Raw genomic sequence first — 25241 nt, 5'->3', positions numbered from 1 at the left:
CCTTCCCCTTAAACTTGTCCAATGAAATGAAATGAAATAAAATAAAATGAAATAACATGAAATAAAATAAAATGAAATGAAATAAAATGAAATGAAATAAAATGAAGTAAAATAAAATAAAGTGAAGTGAAATGAAATAAGAGAATGAAATAAAATAAAGTGAAATGAAATGAAATAAAATAAAATGAAATAGAATAAAATGAAATGAAATAAATGAAATGAAATAAAATGAAATGAAATGAAATAAAATAAAATGAAGTAAAATAAAATAAAATAAAGTGAAGTGAAATGAAATGAAATAAAATAGAATGAAATAAAATAAAGTAAAATGAAATGAAATAAAATGAAATGAAATAGAATAAAATGAAATGAAATGAAATGAAATAAAATGAAGTAAAATAAAATAAAATAAAGTGAAATGAAATGAAATAAAATAGAATGAAATAAAATAAAGTAAAATGAAATGAAATAAAATAAAATGAAATAGAATAAAATGAAATGAAATGAAATGAAATAAAATGAAGTAAAATAAAATGAAGTGAAGTGAAATGAAATGAAATAAAATAGAATGAAATAAAATAAAGTAAAATGAAATGAAATAAAATGAAATGAAATAGAATAAAATGAAATGAAATAAAATGAAGTAAAATAAAATAAAGTGAAGTGAAATGAAATAAAATAAAATAGAATGAAATAAAATAAAGTAAAATGAAATAAAATAAAATAAAATGAAATAGAATAAAATGAAATAAAATGAAATGAAATAAAATGAAGTAAAATAAAATAAAGTGAAGTGAAATGAAATGAAATAAAATAGAATGAAATAAAATAAAGTAAAATGAAATGAAATAAAATGAAATGAAATAGAATAAAATGAAATAAAATGAAATGAAATAAAATGAAGTAAAATAAAATAAAGGGGGTTAGGGTTAGAGGTCAGGCGTTAGGGGTTTGTGGGGGTTAGAGGTCAGGGGTTAGGGGTTTGTGGGGGTTAGAGGTCAGGGGTTAGGGGATAGGCGTTAGGGGTTAGGGGTCAGGCCTTAGAGGTGGGTTGGGGGTTAGAGGCCAGGCATTAGGGGTTTATCTTAGGGTTAGAGGTCAGGGGTTAGTGTTCGGTTGGGGGTTAGAGGTCAGGCTCTAGGGGTTTGTGGTAGGGTTAGAGGTTAGGCATTAGGGGTTAAGGGTCAGAGGTCAGGGGTTTGGGTTAGGGTTGGGGGTTAGGGTTAGAGGTTAGGCATTAGAGTTAGGTTGGGGGTTAGAGGTCAGGGGTTAGGGGTTAGGGTTAGGGTTGGGGGTTAGAGTTAGGGGTCAGGCATTGGGAGTTAGGGGTTTGTGGGGGTTAGAGGTCAGGCGTTAGGGGTGGGGGTCAGAGTTAGAGGTTAGGGTTAAGGGTTAGAGGTCAGGCGTTAGGGGTGGGTTGGGGGTTAGAGGTCAGGCTTTAGGGGTTAGGGTTAGGGTTGGGGGTTAGAGGTAGAGGTCAGGGTTAGGGGTCAGGCATTGGGGGTTAGGGGTTTGTGTTAGGGTTGGGGGTTAGAGGTAGAGGTCAGGGTTAGGGGTCAGGCATTGGGGGTTAGGGGTTTGTGTTAGGGTTGGGGGTTAGAGGTAGAGGTCAGGGTTAGGGGTCAGGCATTGGGGGTTAGGGGTTTGTGTTAGGGTTGGGGGTTAGAGGTAGAGGTCAGGGGTTAGGGGTCAGGCATTGGGGTGAGTTGGGGGTTAGAGGTCGAGGTTAGGGGTTTGTGTTAGGGTTAGGGGTCAGGCGTTAGGGGTTAGGGGTGTGTGTTAGGGTTAGAGGTTAGAGTTGGGGGTTTGGGTTCTGGTTGGGGGTAAGGGTTAGAGGTCAGGGGTGAGGGGTTAAGGGTCAGAGGTCAGGCATTTGTGTTGGGGTTCGAGTTAGAGGTCAGGGGTTAGGGGTCAGGCATGAGGGGTTTGTGTCCAGCTTAGAGCTCAGGCCTTAGAGGTGGGGGTTAGGGGTCAGGCATTGGGGGTTTGGGTTAGAGGTCAGGGGTTAGAAGTAGAGGTCAGGGTTAGGGGTCAGGCATTGGGGGTTAGGGGTTTGTGTCCAGGTTAGAGGTCAGGCCTTAGCCTTGGGGGTCAGAGGTCAGGGTTAGAGGTCAGGCATTGGGGGTTAGGCATTGGGGGTTTGGGTTAGAGGTCAGGGGTTAGGGGTTAGAAGTAGAGGTCAGGGTTAGGGGTCAGGCATTGGGGTTGGGGGTTAGAGGTCAGGCATTGGGGGTTAGAGGTCAGGGTTAGGGGTCAGGCCTTAGGGTTGGGGGTTAGAGGTAGAGGTCAGGGTTAGGGGTCAGGCATTGGGGGTTAGGGGTTTGTGTTAGGGTCAGAGGTCAGGCCTTAGGGTTGGGCGTTAGGGGTCAGGCATTGGGGGTTAGAGGTCAGGGTTAGGGGTCAGGCATTGGGGGTTAGGGGTTTGTGTTAGGGTTAGAGGTCAGGCCTTAGGGTTGGGGGTTAGAGGTAGAGGTCAGGGTTAGGGGTCAGGCATTGGGGGTTAGGGGTTTGTGTTAGGGTCAGAGGTCAGGCCTTAGGGTTGGGCGTTAGGGGTCAGGCATTGGGGGTTAGAGGTCAGGGTTAGGGGTCAGGCATTGGGGGTTAGGGGTTTGTGTTAGGGTCAGAGGTCAGGCCTTAGGGTTGGGGGTTAGAGGTAGAGGTCAGGGTTAGGGGTCAGGCATTGGGGGTTAGAGGTCAGGGTTAGGGGTCAGGCATTGGGGGTTAGAGGTCAGGGTTAGGGGTCAGGCATTGGGGGTTAGGGGTTTGTGTTAGGGTCAGAGGTCAGGCCTTAGAGTTGGGGCTTAGAGGTTAGGGGTCAGGGGTTTGTGTTAAGGTTAGGGGTCAGGCCTTAGGGTTGGGGGTTCGAGTTAGAGGTCAGGGTTAAGGGTTAGGGGTTTGTGTTAGGGTTAGGGGTCAGGCCTTAGGGTTGGGGGTTAGAGGTGGAGGTCAGACTTAGGGGTCAGGCATTGGGGGTTAGGGGTCTGGGGTTAGAGGTCAGGCCTTAGGGTTGGGGGGTTAGAGGTAGAGGTTAGGGGTTTGTGTTAGGGGGTCAGGCATTGGGGGTCAGGGGTTTGTTAGGGGTCAGGCCTTAGAGTTGGGGGTTAGGGGTCCGGGATTGGGGGTCCGGGGTTTGTTAGGGGTCAGGCCTTAGAGTTGGGGGTTAGGGGTCAGGGATTGGGGGTCCGGGGTTTGTTAGGGGTCAGGCCTTAGAGTTGGGGGTTAGGGGTCCGGGGTTTGTTAGGGGTCAGGCCTTAGAGTTGGGGGTTAGGGGTCAGGCCTTGGGGGTCCGGGGTTTGTTAGGGGTCAGGCCTTAGAGTTGGGGGTTAGGGGTCAGGCATTGGGGTCCGGGGTTTGTGTTAGGGTTGGAGGTCAGGCTTAGGGGTTGGTTAGGGGTCAGAGTTAGGGGTCTGAGCTTGGGCCTCGGGTCCCCTGAGCGCGTGCAGAGCGCTCCCTCTCTCTGCCCCACACTTTCTGGCCTTCAAGTTGGGGAAGCCTAGAGCTGGGGGGAGCCGTGGGTCATCCACCCCACCCCACGGATTGTATATGGGTCTCCGGACCCCAAGGTGCATCTAGGGGGGCTTCTGTGGGTCACCTAGGGGGAGTTTTATGGGTCATCTAGGGGGAATTCTGTGGGTCCTCTAGGGGGGCTTCTATGGGGCATCTAGGGGGAATTCTATGGGTCATCTAGGGGGACATCTATGGGTCATCTAGGGGGACATCTATGGGTCCTCTAGGGTGGCTTCCAAGGCTCATCTATGGGGCTTCTAAGGGTGATATAGGGGGATTTCTATGGGTCATCTAGGGGGATTTCTATGGGTCATCTAGGGGGATTTCTATGGGTCATCTAGGGGGAGTTCTATGGGTCATCTAGGGCGGCTTCCAAGGCTCATCTAGGGGGATTTCTATGGGTCCTCCAGCAGCCCCCCAAAGTCCATCTAGGGCAGCTTCCAGGGCTGATCTATGGGGATTTCTATGGGTCATCTAGGGGCAGTTCTATGGGGCTTCCATGGCTCATCTAGGGAGCTGCTATGGGTCATCTAGGGGGAATTCTATAGGTCATCTAGGGGGACTTCTATGGGTCCTTCTATGGGTACTCCAGCAGCCCCCCAGGTGCCCATCTAGGGCAGCTTCCCCGGCCGATCTATGGGGCTTCTATGGGTCCTCCAGCAGCACCCCAACGTCCATCTAGGGTCATCTTGGGGGGATTCTATGGGGCTTCTATGGGTCATCTAGGGCAGCTTCCAAGGCTCATCTAGGGGGCTTCTATGGGTCCTGTAGGGCGACCTCTATGGGTCCTCTAGGGGGACTTCTATGGGTCCTCCAGCAGAACCCCCAGGTGCATCTAGGGCAACTTCCAAGGCTCATCTAGGGGGGCTTCTATGGGGCATCTAGGGGTAGATCTATGGGTCCTCCAGCAGGACCCCAAAGTCCATCTAGGGCAGCTTCCAAGGCTCATCTAGGGGGAATTCTATGGGTCATCTAGGGGGGCTTCCAAGGCTCATCTATGGGTCATCTAGAGGGGCTTCTATGGGTCATCTCTAGGGCAGCTTCCAAGGCTCATCTAGGGCAGCTTCTAAGCCTCATCTAGGGGGCCTTCTATGGGTCCTCCAGCAGCACCCCAAAGTCCATCTAGGGGGCCTCCAGTGCTTATCTAGGGCAGCTTCCAAGGCTCATCTAGGGCGGCTTCTATGGGTCATCTATGGGTCATCTAGGGCAGCTTCCAAGGCTCATCTAGGGCAGCTTCTAAGGCTCATCAAGGGGGCCTTCTGTGGGTCCAGCAGCCCCCCATAGTCCATCTAGGGCGGCTTCCAAGCCTCATCTAGGGGGCCTTCTATGGGTCATCTAGGGGGAGTTCTATGGGGCTTCCAAGGCTCATCTAGGAGGACTTCTATGGGTCATAAGGTGGACTTCTATGGGTCATCTAGGGCAACCTCTATGGGTCATCTAGGGGGCTTCTATGGGTCATAGAAGGGCAGCTTCCAAGGCTCATCTAGGGAGAATTCTATGGGTCCTCTAGGGGGGTTCTATGGGTCCTCCAGCAGCCCCCCAAAGTCCATCTAGGGCAGCTTCCACGGCTGATCTAGGGGGACATCTATGGCTCATCCCGGGGGAGTTCTATGGGTCATCTAGGGGGGCTTCTATGGGTCATCTAGGGCAGCTTCTATAGGACCCCAAAGTCCATCTAGGGCAGTTTCCAGGGCTGATATATGGGGCTTTCTATGGGTCATCTAGGGGCAGTTCTATGGGGCTTCCATGGCTCATCTAGGAAGCTTCTATGGGTCATCTAGGGCTCATCTAGGGGGAGTTCTATGGGTCATCTAGGGGGAGTTCTATGGGTCACCTAGGGGGACTTCTATGGGTCCTCCTGCAGCACCTCAAAGTCATCTAGGGCAGGTTTCAAGGCTCATCTATGTGTCATCTGGGGGGCTTCCAAGGCTCATCTAGGGCTCATTCTATGGGGCATCTAGGGGTCCTTCTATGGGTCCTCCAGCAGCCCCCCAGGCCCTATCTAGGGCAGCTTCCCCGGCCGATCTATGGGGCTTCTATGGGTCTCGTAGAGCGACCTCTAGGGGTCCTATAGGGGTCCTTCTATGGGTCCTCCCACAGCCCCCATCTAGGGCAGCTTCCACGGCCGATCTATGGGGCTTCTATGGGTCCAGAAAGCGACCTCTAGGGGTCCTTCTATGGGTCCTCCCGCAGCCCCCCAGGCGCCCATCTAGGGCAGCTTCCCCGGCTGATCTATGGGTCATCGAGGGCAGCTTCCAGGGCTGATCTCTCGGGATTTCTATGGGTCATCTAGGGGCAGTTCTATGGGGCTTCCATGGCTCATCTAGGGAGCTGCTATGGGTCATCTAGGGCAGCTTCTATAGAACCCCAAAGTCCTAGGAAGCTTCTATGGGTCATCTAGGGGGAGTTCTATGGGTCATCTAGGGCTCATCTAGGGGGAGTTCTATGGGTCATCTAGGGGCAGTTCTATGGGGCTTCTAGGGGCAGTTCTATGGGGCTTCTAGGGGCAGTTCTATGGGTCATCTAGGGCAGCTTCCAAGCCTCATCTAGGGGGAATTCTATGGGTCCTCCCGCAGCCCCCCAGGCCCTATCTAGGGCAGCTTCCCCGGCCGATCTATGGGGCTTCTATGGGCCCCGTACAGCGACATCTAGGGGTCCTCTATGGGTCCTCCAGCAGCCCCCCAAAGTCCATCTAGGGCAGCTTTCAAGGCTCATCTATGGGTCCTCCGGGGGGGGGCTTCTAAGGCTCATCTATGGGTCATATAGGGCAGCTTCCAAGGCTCATCTAGGGGTCCTTCTATGGGTCCTCCAGCTGCCCCCCAGGCGCCCATCTAGGGCAGCTTCCAAGGCTCATCTATGGGTCATCTAGGGCAGCTTTCAGGGCCGATCTATGGGGCTTCTATGGGTCCTGTAGAGCGACCTCTAGGGGTCCTTCTATGGGTCCTCCAGCAGCCCCCCAGGCGCCCCTCTAGGGCAGCTTCCCCGGCTGATCTATGGGGCTTCTATGGGTCCTCTATGGGTCCTTCTATGGGTCCTCCAGCAGCCCCCAGGCGCCCATCTAGGGCAGCTTCCCCGGCCGATCTATGGGGCTTCTATGGGTCCTCCAGCAGCCCCCAGGCGCCCATCTAGGGCAGCTTCCCCGGCCGATCTATGGGGCTTCTATGGGTCCTGTACAGCGACCTCTATGGGTCATCTAGGGAGAGTTCTATGGGTCCTCCACCAGCACCCCAAAGTCCATCTAGGGCAGCTTCCAAGGCTCATCTAGGGGGAATTCTAGGGGTCATCTAGGGGCAGTTCTATGGGGCTTCCATGGCTCATCTAGGGAGCTGCTATGGGTCATCTAGGGCAGCTTCCAAGCCTCATCTAGGGCAGCTTCTATAGGTCCTCTCAGTTGACTTCTTTGGGTTCTCCAGCAGGTTCCCAAGGTCCATATATGGGGCTTCCAAGGCTCATCTAGGGGGCCGTCTATGGGTCATCTAGGGCAGCTTCTAAGGCTCATCTAGGGGGCTTCTATGGGTCATCTAGGGGCCGTCTATGGGTCATCTAGGGGCCGTCTATGGGTCATCTAGGGCAGCTTCTAAGGCTCATCTAGGGGGAGTTCTATGGGTCATCTAGGGCAGCTTCCAAGGCTCATCTATGGGTCCTCTGGGGGGGGCTTCCAAGGCTCATCTATGGGTCATCTAGGGCGGCCTCCAAGCCTCACCTAGGGGGCCTTCTATGGGTCCTCCAGCTGACCCCAAAGTCCATCTAGGGCAGCCTCCAAGCCTCATCTAGGGCAGCTTCCAAGGCTCATCTATGGGTCCTCCAGCAGCCCCCCAAAGTCCATCTAGGGCAGCTTCCCCGGCCAATCTATGGGGCTTCTATGGGTCCTCCAGCAGTCCCCCAGGCGCCCATCTAGGGCAGCTTCCAAGGCTCATCTAGGGGTCCTTCTATGGGTCCTCCAGCAGCCCCCCAGGCGCCCGTCTAGGGCAGCTTCCCCGGCCGATCTATGGGGCTTCTATGGGTCCTCCAGCAGCCCCCAGGCGCCCATCTAGGGCAGCTTCCAAGGCTCATCTATGGGTCATCTAGGGCAGCTTTCAGGGCCGATCTATGGGGCTTCTATGGGTCCAGAAAGCGACCTCTAGGGGTCCTTCTATGGGTCCTCCAGCAGCACCCCAAAGTCCATCTAGGGGGCCTCCAGTGCTTATCTAGGGCAGCTTCCAAGGCTCATCTAGGGCGGCTTCTATGGGTCATCTATGGGTCATCTAGGGCAGCTTCCAAGGCTCATCTAGGGCAGCTTCTAAGGCTCATCAAGGGGGCCTTCTGTGGGTCCAGCAGCCCCCCAAAGTCCATCTGGGGCGGCTTCCAAGCCTCATCTAGGGGGCCTTCTATGGGTCATCTAGGGGGAGTTCTATGGGGCTTCCAAGGCTCATCTAGGAGGACTTCTATGGGTCATAAGGTGGACTTCTATGGGTCATCTAGGGCAACCTCTATGGGTCATCTAGGGGGCTTCTATGGGTCATAGAAGGGCAGCTTCCAAGGCTCATCTAGGGAGAATTCTATGGGTCCTCTAGGGGGGTTCTATGGGTCCTCCAGCAGCCCCCCAAAGTCCATCTAGGGCAGCTTCCACGGCTGATCTAGGGGGACATCTATGGCTCATCCTGGGGGAGTTCTATGGGTCATCTAGGGGGAGTTCTATGGGTCATCTAGGGGGCTTCCAAGGCTTATATAGGGGGAGTTCTAAGGCTCATCTATGGGGAATTCTATGGGTCCTTCAGGGGTCCTTCTATGGGTCCTCCAGCAGAACCCCAGGCCCCATCTAGGGCAGCTTCCCCGGCCGATCTATGGGGCTTCTATGGGTCCAGAAAGCGACCTCTAGGGGTCCTTCTATGGGTCCTCCCGCAGCCCCCCAGGCGCCCATCTAGGGCAGCTTCCCCGGCTGATCTATGGGTCATCGAGGGCAGCTTCCAGGGCTGATCTCTCGGGATTTCTATGGGTCATCTAGGGGCAGTTCTATGGGGCTTCCATGGCTCATCTAGGGAGCTGCTATGGGTCATCTAGGGGGAATTCTACAGGTCATCTAGGGCTCATCTAGGGGGAGTTCTATGGGTCATCTAGGGGCAGTTCTATGGGGCTTCTAGGGGCAGTTCTATGGGGAGTTCTATGGGTCATCTAGGGCTCTTCTAGGGGGCTTCTATGGGTCATCTAGGGCAGCTTCCAAGCCTCATTTAGGGGGAATTCTATGGGTCCACCAGCAGCCCCCCAGGCCCTATCTAGGGCAGCTTCCCCGGCCCATCTAAGGGGCTTCTATGGGTCCTGTAGAGCGACCTCTAGGGGTCCTCTATGGGTCCACCCGCAGCCCCCCAGGCGCCCCTCTAGGGCAGCTTCCCCGGCCGATCTATGGGTCCTCTATGGGTCCTCCCGCAGCCCCCCAGGCGCCCATCTAGGGCAGCTTCCAAGGCTCATCTATGGGTCATCTAGGGCAGCTTTCAGGGCCGATCTATGGGGCTTCTATGGGTCCTGTAGAGCGACCTCTAGGGGTCCTTCTATGGGTCCTCCAGCAGCCCCCCAGGCGCCCCTCTAGGGCAGCTTCCAAGGCTCATCTATGGGTCATCTAGGGCAGCTTTCAGGGCCGATCTATGGGGCTTCTATGGGTCCTGTAGAGCGACCTCTAGGGGTCCTTCTATGGGTCCTCCAGCAGCCCCCCAGGCGCCCCTCTAGGGCAGCTTCCCCGGCCGATCTATGGGGCTTCTATGGGTCCTCCAGCTGCCCCCCAGGCGCCCATCTAGGGCAGCTTCCCCGGCTGATCTATGGGTCATCTAGGGCAGCTTCCAGGGCTGATCTAGGGGGATTTCTATGGGTCATCTAGGGGCAGTTCTATGGGGCTTCCATGGCTCATCTAGGGAGCTGCTATGGGTCATCTAGGGCAGCTTCCCCGGCCGATCTATGGGGCTTCTATGGGTCCTGTTGAGCGACCTCTAGGGGTCCTTCAGGGGTCCTCCAGCTGACCCCAAAGTCCATCTAGGGCAGCCTCCAAGCCTCATCTAGGGCAGCTTCCAAGGCTCATCTATGGGTCCTCCAGCAGCCCCCCAAAGTCCATCTAGTGCAGCTTCCCCGGCCGATCTATGGGGCTTCTATGGGTCCTCCCGCAGCCCCCCAGGCGCCCATCTAGGGCAGCTTCCAAGGCTCATCTATGGGTCATGTAGGGCAGCTTTCAGGGCCGATCTATGGGGCTTCTATGGGTCCTGTAGAGCGACCTCTAGGGGTCCTTCTATGGGTCCTCCCGCAGCCCCCCAGGCGCCCCTCTAGGGCAGCTTCCCCGGCCGATCTATGGGGCTTCTATGGGTCCTGTAGAGCGACCTCTAGGGGTCCTTCTATGGGTCCTCCCGCAGCCCCCCAGGCGCCCATCTAAGGCAGCTTCCCCGGCTGATCTATGGGTCATCTAGGGCAGCTTCCAGGGCTGATCTATGGGGATTTCTATGGGTCATCTAGGGGCAGTTCTATGGGGCTTCCATGGCTCATCTAGGGAGCTGCTATGGGTCATCTAGGGCAGCTTCCCCGGCCGATCTATGGGGCTTCTATGGGTCCCGTAGAACGACCTCTAGGGGTCCTTCTATGGGTCCTCCAGCAGCCCCCCAGGCGCCCCTCTAGGGCAGCTTCCCCGGCCGATCTATGGGGCTTATATGGGTCCTGTAGAGCGACCTATAGGGGTCCTTCTATGGGTCCTCCAGCAGCCCCCCAAAGTCAATCTAGGGCAGCATCCAAGGCTCATCTATGGGTCATCTAGGGGGGCTTCTAAGGCTCATCTATGGGGATTTCTATGGGTCATCTCGGGGCAGTTCTATGGGGCTTGCAAGGCTCATCTAGGGAGCTGCTATGGGTCATCTAGGGGCAGTTCTATGGGGCTTCCATGGCTCATCTAGGGAGCTGCTATGGGTCATCTAGGGGGGCTTCTATGGGTCATCTAGGGCAGCTTCTATAGGACCCCAAAGTCCATCTAGGGCAGCTTCCAGGGCTGATCTAGGGGGATTTCTATGGGTCATCTAGGGGCAGTTCTATGGGGCTTCCATGGCTCATCTAGGGAGCTGCTATGGGTCATCTAGGGGGGCTTCTATGGGTCATCTAGGGCAGCTTCTATAGGACCCCAAAGTCCATCTAGGGCAGCTTCCAGGGCTGATCTAGGGGGATTTCTATGGGTCATCTAGGGGCGGTTTTATGGGGCTTCCATGGCTTATCTAGGGAGCTGCTATGGGTCATCTAGGGCAGCTTCTATAGGACCCCAAAGTCCATCTAGGGCAGCTTCCAGGGCTGATCTAGGGGGATTTCTATGGGTCATCTAGGGGCGGTTTTATGGGGCTTCCATGGCTTATCTAGGGAGCTGCTATGGGTCATCTAGGGCAGCTTCTATAGGACCCCAAAGTCCATCTAGGGCAGCTTCCAGGGCTGATCTAGGGGGATTTCTATGGCTCATCTAGGGGCAGTTCTATGGGGCTTCCATGGCTCATCTAGGGAGCTGCTATGGGTCATCTAGGGCAGCTTCCCCGGCCGATCTATGGGGCTTCTATGGGTCCTGTTGAGCGACCTCTAGGGGTCCTTCAGGGGTCCTTCTATGGGTCTTCCAGCAGCCCCCCAGGCGCCCGTCTAGGGCAGCTTCCCCGGCCGATCTATGGGGCTTCTATGGGTCCTCCAGCTGCCCCCCAGCCGCCCCTCTAGGGCAGCTTCCCCGGCCGATCTATGGGGCTTCTATGGGTCCCGTAGAGCGACCTCTAGGGGTCCTTCTATGGGTCCTCCAGCAGCCCCCCAGGCGCCTGTCTAGGGCAGCTTCCCCGGCCGATCTATGGGGCTTCTATGGGTCCTCTAGCTGCCCGCCAGCCGCCCCTCTAGGGCAGCTTCCCCGGCCGATCTATGGGGCTTCTATGGGTCCCGTAGAGCGACCTCTAGGGGTCCTTCGATGGGTCCTCCCGCAGCCCCCCAGGCGCCTGTCTAGGGCAGCTTCCCCGGCCGATCTATGGGGCTTCTATGGGTCCTCTAGCTGCCCGCCAGCCGCCCCTCTAGGGCAGCTTCCCCGGCCGATCTATGGGGCTTCTATGGGTCCCGTAGAGCGACCTCTAGGGGTCCTTCTATGGGTCCTCCCGCAGCCCCCCAGGCGCCCCTCTAGGGCAGCTTCCCCGGCCGATCTATGGGGCTTCTATGGGTCCCGTAGAGCGACCTCTAGGCGTCCTTCTATGGGTCTTCCAGCAGCCCCCCAGGCGCCCGTCTAGGGCAGCTTCCCCGGCCGATCTATGGGGCTTCTATGGGTCCTCTATGGGTCATCCAGCAGCCCCCCAGGCGCCCCTCTAGGGCAGCTTCCCCGGCCGATCTATGGGGCTTCTATGGGTCCTCTATGGGTCATCCAGCAGCCCCCCAGGCGCCCCTCTAGGGCAGCTTCCCCGGCCGATCTATGGGGCTTCTATGGGTCCTGTAGGGCGACCTCTAGGGGTCTCTACGGGGCCTTCTATGGGTCCTCCAACAGCCCCCCAAGTCCATCTAGGGCAGCTTCCGGCCCGATCTATGGGTCGCGCTTTCTCTCTCTCTCTCTCTCTCTCTCTTTTTCTCCTTTTTCTCCTTCTTTCTTTCCTTCCTCCCTCCGCCGGGCGCGCTCCCGCTTCGCGCAGGCGCCCTGGCTCTCCTTTCGGCGGCGGGTGCGCGCGCTCCAGGCGCAGGCCGCGTCCCTCGGACCCCCAAGTCCGCCCCCCAAGCATGAAGGAGACCCCCAGCCCCCCAACCTCGGGGGAAGGAGAGGAGGAAGGAGAAAAAGGAGGGAGAGAAGAAGGAGGAAAAGGAGGAGAGGAGGAAACGCAGGTCAGGCCCGACCCACCTTTGCCCGCCCCACTTTCTCCGCCCCACAGCCCCGCGCCCCCCAGAAGCCCCGCCCCACTGTTTAGACGACACCCCCACATCTCTGCGGCTTGCTATGGGGCTGGCTTGGGGGGCCGGGCTTCCTGCCCCTCTTTGCAGACTCCGCCCTCTTTTGGGGGGCATTCCGGCCACCCCCAAGGGCCTCACTGCCCCACACCTTCAGCGGCACCCCCATTCTCCCCATAGCTGCCTTCTATGGGGCAGATTTGGGGGGAGAGACTTGCAAGGGATGGTTTTGGGGGGCTGGGCTTCCTGCTCCCCTTTGCAGACTCCGCCCTCTTTTCGGGGGACCCACAAGTCATGCCGGCGACCCCCAAGTTCCTCCCCCCAAGTAGGACCCCGATTCTGCCCCTAGATGCTTTCTATGGGGCAGATTTGGGGGGAGAGAGGCTTGCAAGGGATGGTTTTGGGGGGCCGGGCTTCCTGCCCCCCTTTGCAGACTCCGCCCTCTTTTGGGGGTCATTCCAGCGACCCCCAAGTGCCTCACTGCCCCACACCTTCAGCGGCACCCCCATTCTCCCCATAGCTGCCTTCTATGGGGCTGGTTTGGGGGCGCTCGTCTTCCTGCCCCCCTCTTTGTGTCACCCCCCCTTCCAGACCCCTAACTCTTTTTTCAGGGTCCTCCCCATACATTCCGGCGACCCCCAAGTTCCTCCCCCTACGTAGCACCCCGATTCTGCCCCTAGATGCTTTCTATGGGGCAGATTTGGGGGGGAGAGAGGCTTGCAAGGGATGGTTTGGGGGGGCGGGGCTTGCTGAGCCCTTTGCAGACTCCGCCCTCTTTTGGGGGGGGCGCCCCATGGATTCCGGCGACCCCCAAGTGTCTCGCTGCCTCCTCCCTCCAAGCAGCACCCCATAGACGCTTTCTATGGGGCAGAATTGGGGGTTTCCCCTTCCTGGCTCCCCTCTTCCTGTCAGCCCCCTTTCCAGACTCCTCCCTCTTTTTGGGGGGGTCATTCCGCCGACCCCCAAGTGCCTCACTGCCCCACACCTTCAGCGGCACCCCGGTTTTCCCCATAGCTGCCTTCTATGGGGCAGATTTGGGGGGAGAGGCTTGCAAGGGATGGTTTTGGGGGGCCGGGCTTCCTGCTCCCCTTTGCAGACTCCGCCCTCTTTTCGGGGGACCCACAAGTCATGCCAGCGACCCCCAAGTTCCTCCCCCCAAGTAGGACCCCCATTCTGCCCCTAGATGCTTTCTATGGGGCTGGTTTGGGGTCGCTCGGCTTCCTAGCCCCCCTCTTTCTGTCACCCCCCTTCCAGACCCCTAACTCTTTTTTGGGGGTCCTCCCCATACATTCCGGCGACCCCCAAGTTCCTCACTGCCCCACACCTGAAGCGGCACCCCGATTCTGCCCCTAGATGCTTTCTATGGGGCTGGTTTGGGGGCGCTCGGCTTCCTGCCCCCCTCTTTCCGCCACCCCCCTTCCAGACCCCTAACTCTTTTTTTGGGCTCCTCCCCATTGATTCTGGCGACCCCCAAGTTTCCCCCTTCTTTGAAGCAGCACCCCATAGATTCTCCCCATAGCTGCTTTCTATGGGTCAGGTTTGGGGGGTTCTCCTAATTCTCCCTTAAAAAGGGGGCGCCCCGCTTCTCCCCATAGCAGCCTCCCCCAGTCTCTCACCCCCTTTTGGGGGGCTGCCCCTCTTTTGAGACCCCCAAGTCACCCTATGCGACCCCTAACTCCCTATAGCACCCCAAATCACCCTATAGCACCCCATATCTCCCTATGCGACCCCAATTTTCCCTATAGCGCCTCAAATCTCCCTATGGCACCCCAATTTTCCCTATAGCACCCCATATCTCCCTATGCGACCCCTAACTTTCCCCATAGCACCTCTAATCTCCCTATGCGACCCCAATTTTCCCTATAACACCCCAGATCTCCCTATGCGACCCCAGATCTCCCTATAGCACCCCATATCTCCCTATGGGACCCCAATGTTCCCTATAGCACCCTATATCTCCCTATGCGACCCCTAACTTTCCCTATAGCGCCTCAAATCTCCCTATAGCGCCTCAAATCTCCCTATGCGACCCCTAACTTTCCCTATAGCACCCCAGATCTCCCTATGCGACCCCTAACTCTCCCTATAGCACCTCAGATCTCCCTATGGGGCCCCAACTTTCCCTATAGAACCCCAAATTGCCCCATAGCACCCCAAATCTCCCCATGGGACCCCCAACTTTCTCTATGGGACCCCCAGCGATTTATGGGGTGCCCCCTATCTCCCGCTATGGGGAACCCCAGTCTCCCCTCTCCCTTCCGGTTCTGCCCCACTTTTGACACCCCAAAATCTCCCTATGCGACCCCTAACTCACCCTATGTGGCCCCTAACTCTCCCTATGGGGCCGCCAGCGATTTTGGGGGTGCCCCTATCTTCCGCTATGGGGCTCCCTGTTATCTTTAGGGGGACAGTTCTGCCCCTCTTTCGACACCCCAACTTTCTCTACGCGACCCCTAACTCCCCCTATAGGACCCAGATTTTCCCTCTGCGACCCCTAACTCTCCCTATGGCCCCCAACTTCCCCTCTGCGACCCCTAACTCCCCCTATAGGACCCAGATTTTCCCTATGCGACCCCTAACTCTCCCTATGACACCCCCAATCTCCCTAGGCGACCCCTAACTCCCCTTTGCGATCCCTAACTCTCCGTATGGCACCCCACATCTCCCTCGGCGACCCCTAACTCCCCCTACGGAACCCCAGCTTTCCCTCTGCGACCCCTAACTCCCCCTATAGGACCCAGATTTTCCCTATGCGACCCCTAACTCTCCCTATGACACCCCCAATCTCCCTAGGCGACCCCTAACTCCCCTTTGCGATCCCTAACTCTCCGTATGGCACCCCACATCTCCCTCGGCGACCCCTAACTCCCCCTACGGAACCCCAGCTTTCCCTCTGCGACCCCTAACTCCCCCTATAGGACCCAGATTTCCCCTAGGCGACCCCTAACTCTCCCTATGACACCCCCAATCTCCCTAGGCGACCCCTAACTCCCCTTTGCGACCCCTAACTCTCCGTATGGCACCCCACATCTCCCTCGGCGACCCCTAACTCCCCTTATGGCACCCCAACTTTCTCTACACGACCCCTAACTCCCCCCTATAGGACCCAGATTTCCCCTCTGCGACCCCTAACTCTCCCTATGACCCCCCCAATCTCCCTAGGCGACCCCTAACTCCCCTTCGCGACCCCTAACTCTCCCTATGACACCCCCAATCTCCCTAGGCGACCCCTAACTCCCCTTCGCGACCCCTAACTCCCCCTACGGCACCCCACATCTCCCTCGGCGACCCCTAACTCCCCCTACGGCACCCCAGCTTTCCCTCTGCGACCCCTAACTCCCCCCATGGGACCCCAATTTCCCCTCGGCGACCCACAGCCATTGGGGGGGCCCCATATCTCTTCTCTCCCCCTCTTCTTTTAAAAGCCCCCCCACTCTAGGGCACCCCCTCCCTGCCCCTCTTTTTCTATGGGGCGCCCCACGCCTCGCTATGGGGCGCCCCACTTTTTCTATGGGGCGCCCCACTTTTTTCCTGTGTACGCAACACCCCCCAAAAAATGTGGGGTTTCCCCCCTGGTCTGCCCCCCCCAATTCTCCCCCCTTGGCTCCGTTAATTCGAATTTGAATTCGAATTAATTGCCTATTGATTTGCATTCTAATTTCCTTTTCGCTGCCTTGAAATTCCCATTGAAATTCCCATTGCCATTGGGTCGCATTGTATTTGGCGCCCTCTAGCGGCCGCTAATTTGATTTTTCTCCCATTTTCCTGCCTTTCAGCCCCAAAAAGAGGAATTAAAAGGCGGAAAAAAGGAAAGAAAAATAAAGGGAATATGAATTAATATTTTTTTTCCTTTCCTCTCCCCCCTTCCCCCGCTTTTTCCCCATTTCCTGCATTTTTTCATCAATTTATTTCTGCCAAAAAAACTCCATTTTTTGCAAAATGCCCTTTTCCGGATGAGGAAAAAAAGCCATTTTTTCGCTTCCGGAAAGAGGGGAAAAATCGCAGATGGAGGAAGACGAACCGCCAACGAACGGTTAATTTTCTGGGGCGAATAATTTGATTTTTGGGGGGATTTGGGGGGAAAAAAGGGGATTTGCAAGAGGTGGGGTGTGTGGCTGTTTTTTTTTGCAGAAATTAGCATTGCAAAAAGGAGGTTTTTTTGCAGAAATTAGCATTGCAAAAAGCAGAAATTAGCATTGCAAAAAGGAGGGTTTTTTTTGGCAGAAATCGGAATTGCAAAAAGGAGGTTTTTGGGGCAGAAACTGACATTGTAAGAAATGGATTTTATTTATTTTTTTGCAGAAATTAGCATTGCAAAAAGGAGGTTTTTTTGGCAGAAACTGACATTGTAAGAAATGGATTATTATTTTTTTGCAGAAATTAGCATTGCAAAAAGGAGGTTTTTTTTGCAGAAATCGGAATTGCAAGAGGTTTTTTTTTGCAGAAATTAGCATTGCAAAAAGGAGGTTTTTTGGGCAGAAACTGACATTGTAAGAAATGGATTGTTATTATTTTTTGCAGAAATTCACATTGCAAAAAGGAGGTTTTTTTGGCAGAAATCGGAATTGCAAGAGGTTGGGTTTTTTTGCAGAAATTAGCATTGCAAAAAAGAGATTTTTTTTGCAGAAATTAGCAGGTTTGGGCAGAAATTGACATTGCAAAAAAGAGATTTTTATTTTTTTGGCAGAAATTAGCAGGTTTGGGCAGAAATTAGCATTGCAAAAAGGAGATTTTTTGGCAGAAATTAGCAGGTTTGGGCAGAAATTGGCATTGCAAAAAGGAGATTTTTGGGGCAGAAATTCGCAGGTTTGGGCAGAAATTAGCATTGCAAAAAGGAGATTTTTTGGGCAGAAATTAGCAGGTTTGGGCAGAAATTGACATTGCAAAAAGGAGATTTTTTGGGCAGAAATTAGCAGGTTCGGGCAGAAATTAGCATTGCAAAAAGGAGATTTTTTGGGCAGAAATTAGCAGGTTTGGGCAGAAATTGGCATTGCAAAAAGGATATTTTTTGGGCAGAAATTAGCAGGTTTGGGCAGAAATTGACATTGCAAAAAGGAGATTTTTTGGGCAGAAATTAGCAGGTTTGGGCAGAAATTGACATTGCAAAAAGGAGATTTTTTGGGCAGAAATTAGCAGGTTTGGGCAGAAATTAGCATTGCAAAAAGGAGATTTTTTGGGCAGAAATTAGCAGGTTTGGGCAGAAATTGGCATTGCAAAAAGGAGATTTTTTGGGCAGAAATTAGCAGGTTTGGGCAGAAATTGGCATTGCAAAAAGGAGATTTTTTGGGCAGAAATTAGCAGGTTTGGGCAGAAATTGGCATTGCAAAAAGGAGATTTTTGGGGCAGAAATTAGCAGGTTTGGGCAGAAATTGACATTGCAAAAAGGAGATTTTTGGGGCAGAAATTAGCAGGTTTGGGCAGAAATTAGCATTGCAAAAAGGAGATTTTTTTGGGCAGAAATTAGCAGGTTTGGGCAGAAATTGGCATTGCAAAAAGGAGATTTTTTGGGCAGAAATTAGCAGGTTTGGGCAGAAATTAGCATTGCAAAAAGGAGATTTTTGGGGCAGAAATTAGCAGGTTTGGGCAGAAATTGGCATTGCAAAAAGGAGATTTTTTGGGCAGAAATTAGCAGGTTTGGGCAGAAATGAACATGGCAAGAAATTGATTTTTATTTTATTTTTTGCAGAAATGAACATTGCAAAAAAGAGGTTTTGGCAGGAATTCAGATGGGCAGAAATGGATCTTTTTGCAGAAATGAACATTGCTAGAGAAAGTTTCTTTTGAAGACATGAAAATTGCCAAAAGGATGTGTGTGTTTTTTTGCAGAAAAAAAAAAAAAAATATATATATATATATATATATATATATATATATATATATATATATATATATATATATATATATATATTGCAAAAAAAAATATATTTCTTGCAATCTTAATTTTTGTAGAAAAAAACAAGACTCTCTCTAGCAATGTTCATTTCTGCCAAAAATATAGATATTTCTTGCAATCTTAAAGAAATATATATATATTTTTGGCAGAAATGAACCTTGCTAGAGAGAGTCTTGTTTTTTTCTGCAAAAATTAAGAAAATATATATATTTTGGGCAGAAATGAACATTGCAAAAAGAAGGTGGGTTTGGTTTTTTTCCAGAAATTAAGGGTGTTTTTTTTTGCAGAAATTAACATTCCAAGAAAGAGGTTTTTTGCAGGAATGGTAAGAAATAGATTTTTTTTTTTTTGCAGAAATTAAGGGGTTTTTTTTTGCAGAAATTAGCATTGCCAGAAAGAGGTTTTTGCAGAAATTCACATGGCAAGAAATATATATATATATTGCAGAAATTATCATTGCTTGAGAGAGTGTTGTTGTTTTGGGCAGAAATGAACATTTTTGGCAGAAATTAGCATTGCAAAAAGGAGTTTTCTGCAGAAAATTACATTGCTAGAGAGTGATTGTTTTTGGCAGAAATGAACATTTTTGGCAGAAATTAGCATTGCAAAAGAGTTTTCTGCAGGAAATTACATTGCTAGAGAGAGATTATTTTTGGCAGAAATGAACATTTTTGGCAGAAATTAGCATTGCAAAAAGGAGTTTTCTGCAGAAACTTGCATTGCAAGAAATAGATCTTTTTTGCAGAAATTCATATTGCAGAATTAATTTTGGGCAGAAAATTACATTAGAAGAAGGAAGGGTTTGTGGTGTTTTTTTTTGCAGAAAATAACATTGCAAAAAGGTGATTTTTTGCAGAAATCACAGGGTTTTGGGGTGGTTTTTTTTTTTGCAGAAATTGGCTTTCCAGTAGGAGGAAAGTTTGGTTTTGGGGGGAGAAATTAACATTGCTAATGAGGTTCTTTTTGCAGGAAAGAAGAGTGCAAAAAAAAGATATTTTTTTGCAGAAATTAACATTGTAAAAAAGGAGCTTTTGGTTTTTTGGCAGGAATCAACATTGCAAGAGAAATGTGAAAATGCGAATTGTAAAAAGCAGGGGTTTTTTGCAGAAATAAACATGGGGGAAAAGAGGTTTTTTTGCAGAATTAAAATGGGAAGAACGAGGGTTTTTTTTTGCAGAAATTCAGATTGCAAGAACAAGGTTTTTTGCAGAAATATTGCAAGAAGGAGGTTTCGTGGGGGTTTTTTTTGCAGAAATAAACAGCTTTTTTTCTGCAGAAATGGCCTTTTTTTTTTTTGCAGAAATGACCTTTGCAGTAGGAAGAACCCGATCTCATTATTTTTTTATAATTCGAGGTTTGGTCCTTGCAAAAATCCCAATTCAAGCCAAAAAAATCCGAATTAAAATCCCATTTTGAAGAGGGAGGCAAAAAAAAAAAATTAAAACGAAAATGCAATTTGCAAGAAGGAAGCTTTTGGCAAAATAAAATGAAAAAATCCCATTTTTTTTTGGCCGGAAAGAACATTCAAATCCCATTTGCAGGGATGAAATTTGCAGAAATGCAAATTGCAACCCGGCCTTTTATTTCTTTATTTTCCATTATTTCTCTTTTCGAGCCTCAAATCTGCCCCTGCCTTTTCTTGCAATTATTCTCCTTTTTCACCCCCCTTTTATTTCTCATTTTTCTTATTTTTAACCTCAATTCTTGCGATCCTTCGAAATGCATGCAAACTGGGGAAAAACCCTTTTATTTCTATTTTCCTCCTTTTTTAATTTCAATTCTTGCAGTCCTTCCAATTGCTTGCAAACCTCAAGAATCCCTTTTTATTTCTATTTTCCTCCTTTTTTAATTTCAATTCTTGCAGTCCTTCCAATTGCTTGCAAACTGCAAGAATCCTCCCATTTCTTGCAATTATTCCTATTTTTTTAATTCCGATTCTTCCCTTGCAATCCTTCCCAATGCAGCCTGAAAACCTTTAATTCCTATTTTTAATTGCAATTATTCCTATTTTTTAATCTCGATTCTTCCCTTGCAATCCTTCCCAATGCAGCCTGAAAACCTTCCTTTAATTCCTATTTTTAATTGCAATTATTCCTATTTTTTAATCTCGATTCTTCCCTTGCAATCCTTCCCAATGCAGCCTGAAAACCTTTAATTCCTATTTTTAATTGCAATTATTCCTATTTTTTAATCTCGATTCTTCCCTTGCAATCCTTCCCAATGCAGCCTGAAAACCTTCCTTTAATTCCTATTTTTAATTGCAATTATTCCTATTTTTTAATCTCGATTCTTCCCTTGCAATCCTTCCCAATGCAGCCTGAAAACCTTTAATTCCTATTTTTAATTGCAATTATTCCTATTTTTTAATCTCGATTCTTCCCTTGCAGTCCTTCCCAATGCAGCCTGAAAACCTTCCTTTAATTCCTATTTTTAATTGCAATTATTCCTATTTTTTAATTGCAATTATTGCAAACCTTCCCAGTGCTCCCTGGGGCGAATTCTGCATGCAAAAACCGATTTTATTCTATTTTAATTCTATTTTATTTGTGCAAAATCATTGCCTTTCCGAATCTCTTTTCCCTTCAATGCAAACAGGATTTGCTTGGAATTTATTCTATTTTATTCTTTGCAAAACCTCCTTTCTCTTCCATGCAAACGGGATTTTATTCTATTTTATTCTCTTTTTTGCAAAATAAATCTCATTAAAAATCCCCCTTTCTCTTCCATGCAAATGGGATTTTTTTCTATTTTATTCTCTTTTTTTGCAAAAGAAATCTCATTAAAAATCCCCCTTTCTCTTCCATGCAAACGGGATTTTATTCTATTTTATTCTCCTTTTTTTGCAAAAGAAATCTCATTAAAAATCCCCCTTTCTCTTCCATGCAAACGGGATTTTATTCTATTTTATTCTCCTTTTTTTGCAAAAGAAATCTCATTAAAAATCCCCCTTTCTCTTCCATGCAAACGGGATTTTATTCTATTTTATTCTCCTTTTTTTGCAAAAGAAATCTCATTAAAAATCCCCCTTTCTCTTCCATGCAAACGGGATTTTATTCTATTTTATTCTCTTTTTTTGCAAAAGAAATCTCATTAAAAATCCCCCTTTCTCTTCCATGCAAATGGGATTTTTTTCTATTTTATTCTCTTTTTTTTGCAAAAGAAATCTCATTAAAAATCCCCCTTCTCCATTAATTTAAATGCAAACCAGGCCATTTTGCATCCGAAAAAATTTCCTTTTTTTCCTCCCTTCTCCCTCCTCCCTTTTTCCTCCCCCTCCTTTTTCCCTTTTGCATTCATTTCTTTTTTAATTCACCTAAAATCTGCAAAAAGAGAGAGAGAGATCGGAGGAAACGGAGGAACGAAGGGCAAATAAATGAAATTAAAGGAAAATATTGAATTTTTATTTGATTTTGGGGGGAAGAAATGCAGGGGGGAAAATGAAATAAAAAATAAAATAAAACTGGAATTCCAAGATGGCCGGCTAACGAATTTAGACGGCAAAACGAGCTTTGCAAAAATTAGCAAAAAAATAAGGTGGATTTTTCTATTAGGAATTAATGCCAAAAAAAATATAAGAATAATCAGGATGAAAAAAGGGGAGAAAGAAGGAAAAATCCCAAGCTTTCATTTCCGTTCATTTAAATTAATTATTTCCCCCTCCTCTAATTGGCTAATTTGAAATTTGCTGATTTTTTAATTTTTTTTAGGCCTCCGGAAATCGTGTTTTATATCGAATATTTCTTCCCAATATGGATATTGATATCCAATTTTATAGGAAATATAGGAAAAAGGGGAAGCAATTTTCCACAATGATATTATATTATTATTATTATTTTATTTTGTTATTATTGTTATTATTTTATTATTTTATTATTATTATTTTATTATTATTATTTTATTATTTTATTATTATTATTTTATTATTATTATTTTATTATTGTTATTATTTTATTTATTGTTATTATTATTATTATTTTATTATTTTATTATTATTATTTTATTATTATATTATTATTTTTATTATTTTATTATTATTATTATATTATTGTTATTATTATTTTATTATTATTATTTTATTTATTGTTGTTATTATTATTATTATTATTATTTATTTTATTATTATTTTGTATTATTATATTATTATTATTTATTATTATTATTTATTATTATTTTATTTTTATTTTATTATTCTTATTGTTATTATTATTATTATTGTTATTATGGAAACGGTAGATGATTAATCCCGATTATTAATGATTAATATCGATTATTGGTATTAATATATGGACTTTTAGATTGGGAGATGATTGCGATTATTTTGGAAATGATGGATTGTGGGTAATCCAGATTAATATTTATTAGGTATTTGTTTAGATTAATATTTAGATTAATTAGATTAGTTATTATTATTATTGAAACTAATAATAAGAATTAGGCGGTTTATTAACGCGTGAAACGAATAGCAATGACGACGACAATAATAATAATAATAATAGTTAAATGATTGTATGTTGAACTTTTGCTAATTGATTACGGCAGTTTATTATTTAATATTATTATTATTAATAATAATAATATCCTGCCCATCTGGCTATTACTATTAGTATTATTATTGGTATTATTAGTATTATTAACCCACTTGGGGCTGCGGAAACCTAGCCAGATGGGGAGGATATTATTATTATTATTATTATTATTATCATCATCATCATTATTATCCTTATCCTTATTATCATTATTATTATTGTTGTTGTTGTTATTATTATTATTATTATTATTTGGATGCCTGGCTCCCTATAAGCTCCTTGTATTATTATTATTATTATTATTATTATTATTATTATTATTATTATTACTATTATTATTATTCTAACCCTGGTTTCAAATATTATTATTATTATTAATGTCAAATAATAGTAATAATAATAATAATAATAATGGCAATATATCTGAGTTTCTAACCTTGGTTTCTATTATTATTATTATTATTATTATTATTAATGGCTATATATCTGAGTTTTTAACCCTGGTTTCTCATATTATTATTATTATTATTAATAGTATTATTAATGGCTATCCAGTTTCTATCCCTGGTTGTTAATAATAATAATAATAATAATAATGGTAATATATCCAGTTTCTAACCCTGGTTTCTATTATTATTATTATTATTATTATTATTAATGGCTATATATCCAGTTTCTAACCCTGGTTGTTAATAATAATAATAATAATAATGGTAATATATCCAGTTTCTAACCCTGGTTTCTATTATTATTATTATTATTATTATTATTATTATTATTATTATTATTGGCTATATATCCAGTTTCTAACCCTGGTTGTTAATAATATAATATTAATAATGGCCAGAGATCTGAGTTTCTAACCCTGGTTTCAAATATTGTTGTTATTATTATTAATAATAGCAAGAGATCTGAGTTTCTAACCCTGGTTTCTAATAATAATAATAATAATAATAATAATAATAATAATAAAGGCAATAGATCTGAGTTTCTAACCCTGGTTATTATTATTATTATTATTATTATTGGCAATATATCAGTTACAAACCCTGGTTTCAAATATTATTAGTATTAATATTATTATTAATGGCAAGAGATCTGAGTTTCTAACCCTGGTTTCAAATATTATTATTATTATTATTATTATTATTATTATTATTATTATTATTATTGGCAATATATCAGTTACAACCCCTGGTTTCAAATATTATTATTATTATTATTATTATTATTAATGGCAATATATCAGTTACTAACCCTGGTTTCAAATATTATTATTATTAATAATAATAATAATGGCAAGAGATCTTAGTTTCTAACCCTGGTTTCAAATATTATTATTATTATTATTATTATTATTATTATTAATGGCAATATATCCGAGTTTCTAACCCTGGTTTCAAATATTATTATTATTATTAATGGCAAGAGATCTGAGTTTCTAACCCTGGTTTCTAATAATAATAATAACAATAATAATAATAATGACAATATTTCTCCGTTTCTAACCCTGGTTTCTATTATTATTATTATTATTATTATTATTAATGGCAAGAGCTCTGAGTTTCTAACCCTGGTTTCAAATATTATTATTTTTATTAATGTCAATATATCTCGGTTTCTAACCCTGGTTAATAATAATAATAATAGCTATATATCTGAGGTTCTAACCCTGGTTTCTAACCCTGGTTTAAAATATTAATAATAATAATAATAATAATAATAATGGCAAGAGATCTGAGTTTCTAACCCTGGTTTCCAATATTTTTATTATTATTAATAGCAATATATCAGTTACTAACCCTGGTTTCAATCATTATTACTATTATTATTATTAATGGCAAGAGATCTGAGTTTCTAACTCTGGTTTCTAATAATAATAATAATAATAATGGCAATATATCGGAGTTTCTAACCCTGGTTTCCAATATTAGTATTATTATTATTAATAACAGCAAGAGATCTGAGTTTCTAACCCTGGTTTCCAATATTATTATTATTAGTATTATTAATGGCAATATATCTTAGTTTCTAACCCTGGTTTCAAATATTATTATTAATGGCAATAAATCTGAGTTTCTAAACTTGGTTTCAAATATTATTATTATTATTATTATTATTAATGGCAATATATCCAGGTTTCTAACCCTGGTTTCAAATATTGTTATTATTATTATTATTATTATTATTATTATTATTGTTAATGGCAATATATCAGTTACTAACCCTGGTTTCAAATATTATTATTATTATTAATGTCAAATAATAGTAATAATAATAATAATAATAATGGCAATATATCTGAGTTTCTAACCTTGGTTTCTATTATTATTATTATTATTATTATTATTAATGGCTATATATCTGAGTTTTTAACCCTGGTTTCTCATATTATTATTATTATTATTAATAGTATTATTAATGGCTATCCA

General features: G+C 46.3%; 1 protein-coding gene across 1 annotated transcript in view; it reads left to right on the top strand.

Moving 5' to 3' along the window:
- Positions 1 to 12177: 12177 nt before the first annotated feature.
- LOC309362368 (zinc finger protein 618-like) overlaps positions 12178 to 25241 on the top strand; it is a 54931-nt gene continuing 41867 nt past the window's right edge. Inside the window, exon 1 of the mRNA XM_081898014.1 lies at positions 12178 to 12327. Within this exon, the coding sequence (XP_081754140.1) occupies positions 12226 to 12327 (102 nt within the window). The 5' untranslated portion in view covers positions 12178 to 12225. The remainder of the gene's footprint in view (positions 12328 to 25241) is intronic.

This window comes from Podarcis melisellensis, assembly GCF_964234715.1.
Source record: "Podarcis melisellensis genome assembly, chromosome: Z".
NCBI classification, from domain to species: domain Eukaryota; kingdom Metazoa; phylum Chordata; class Lepidosauria; order Squamata; family Lacertidae; genus Podarcis; species Podarcis melisellensis.
This window is presented reverse-complemented; position numbering and strand designations above follow the sequence as displayed.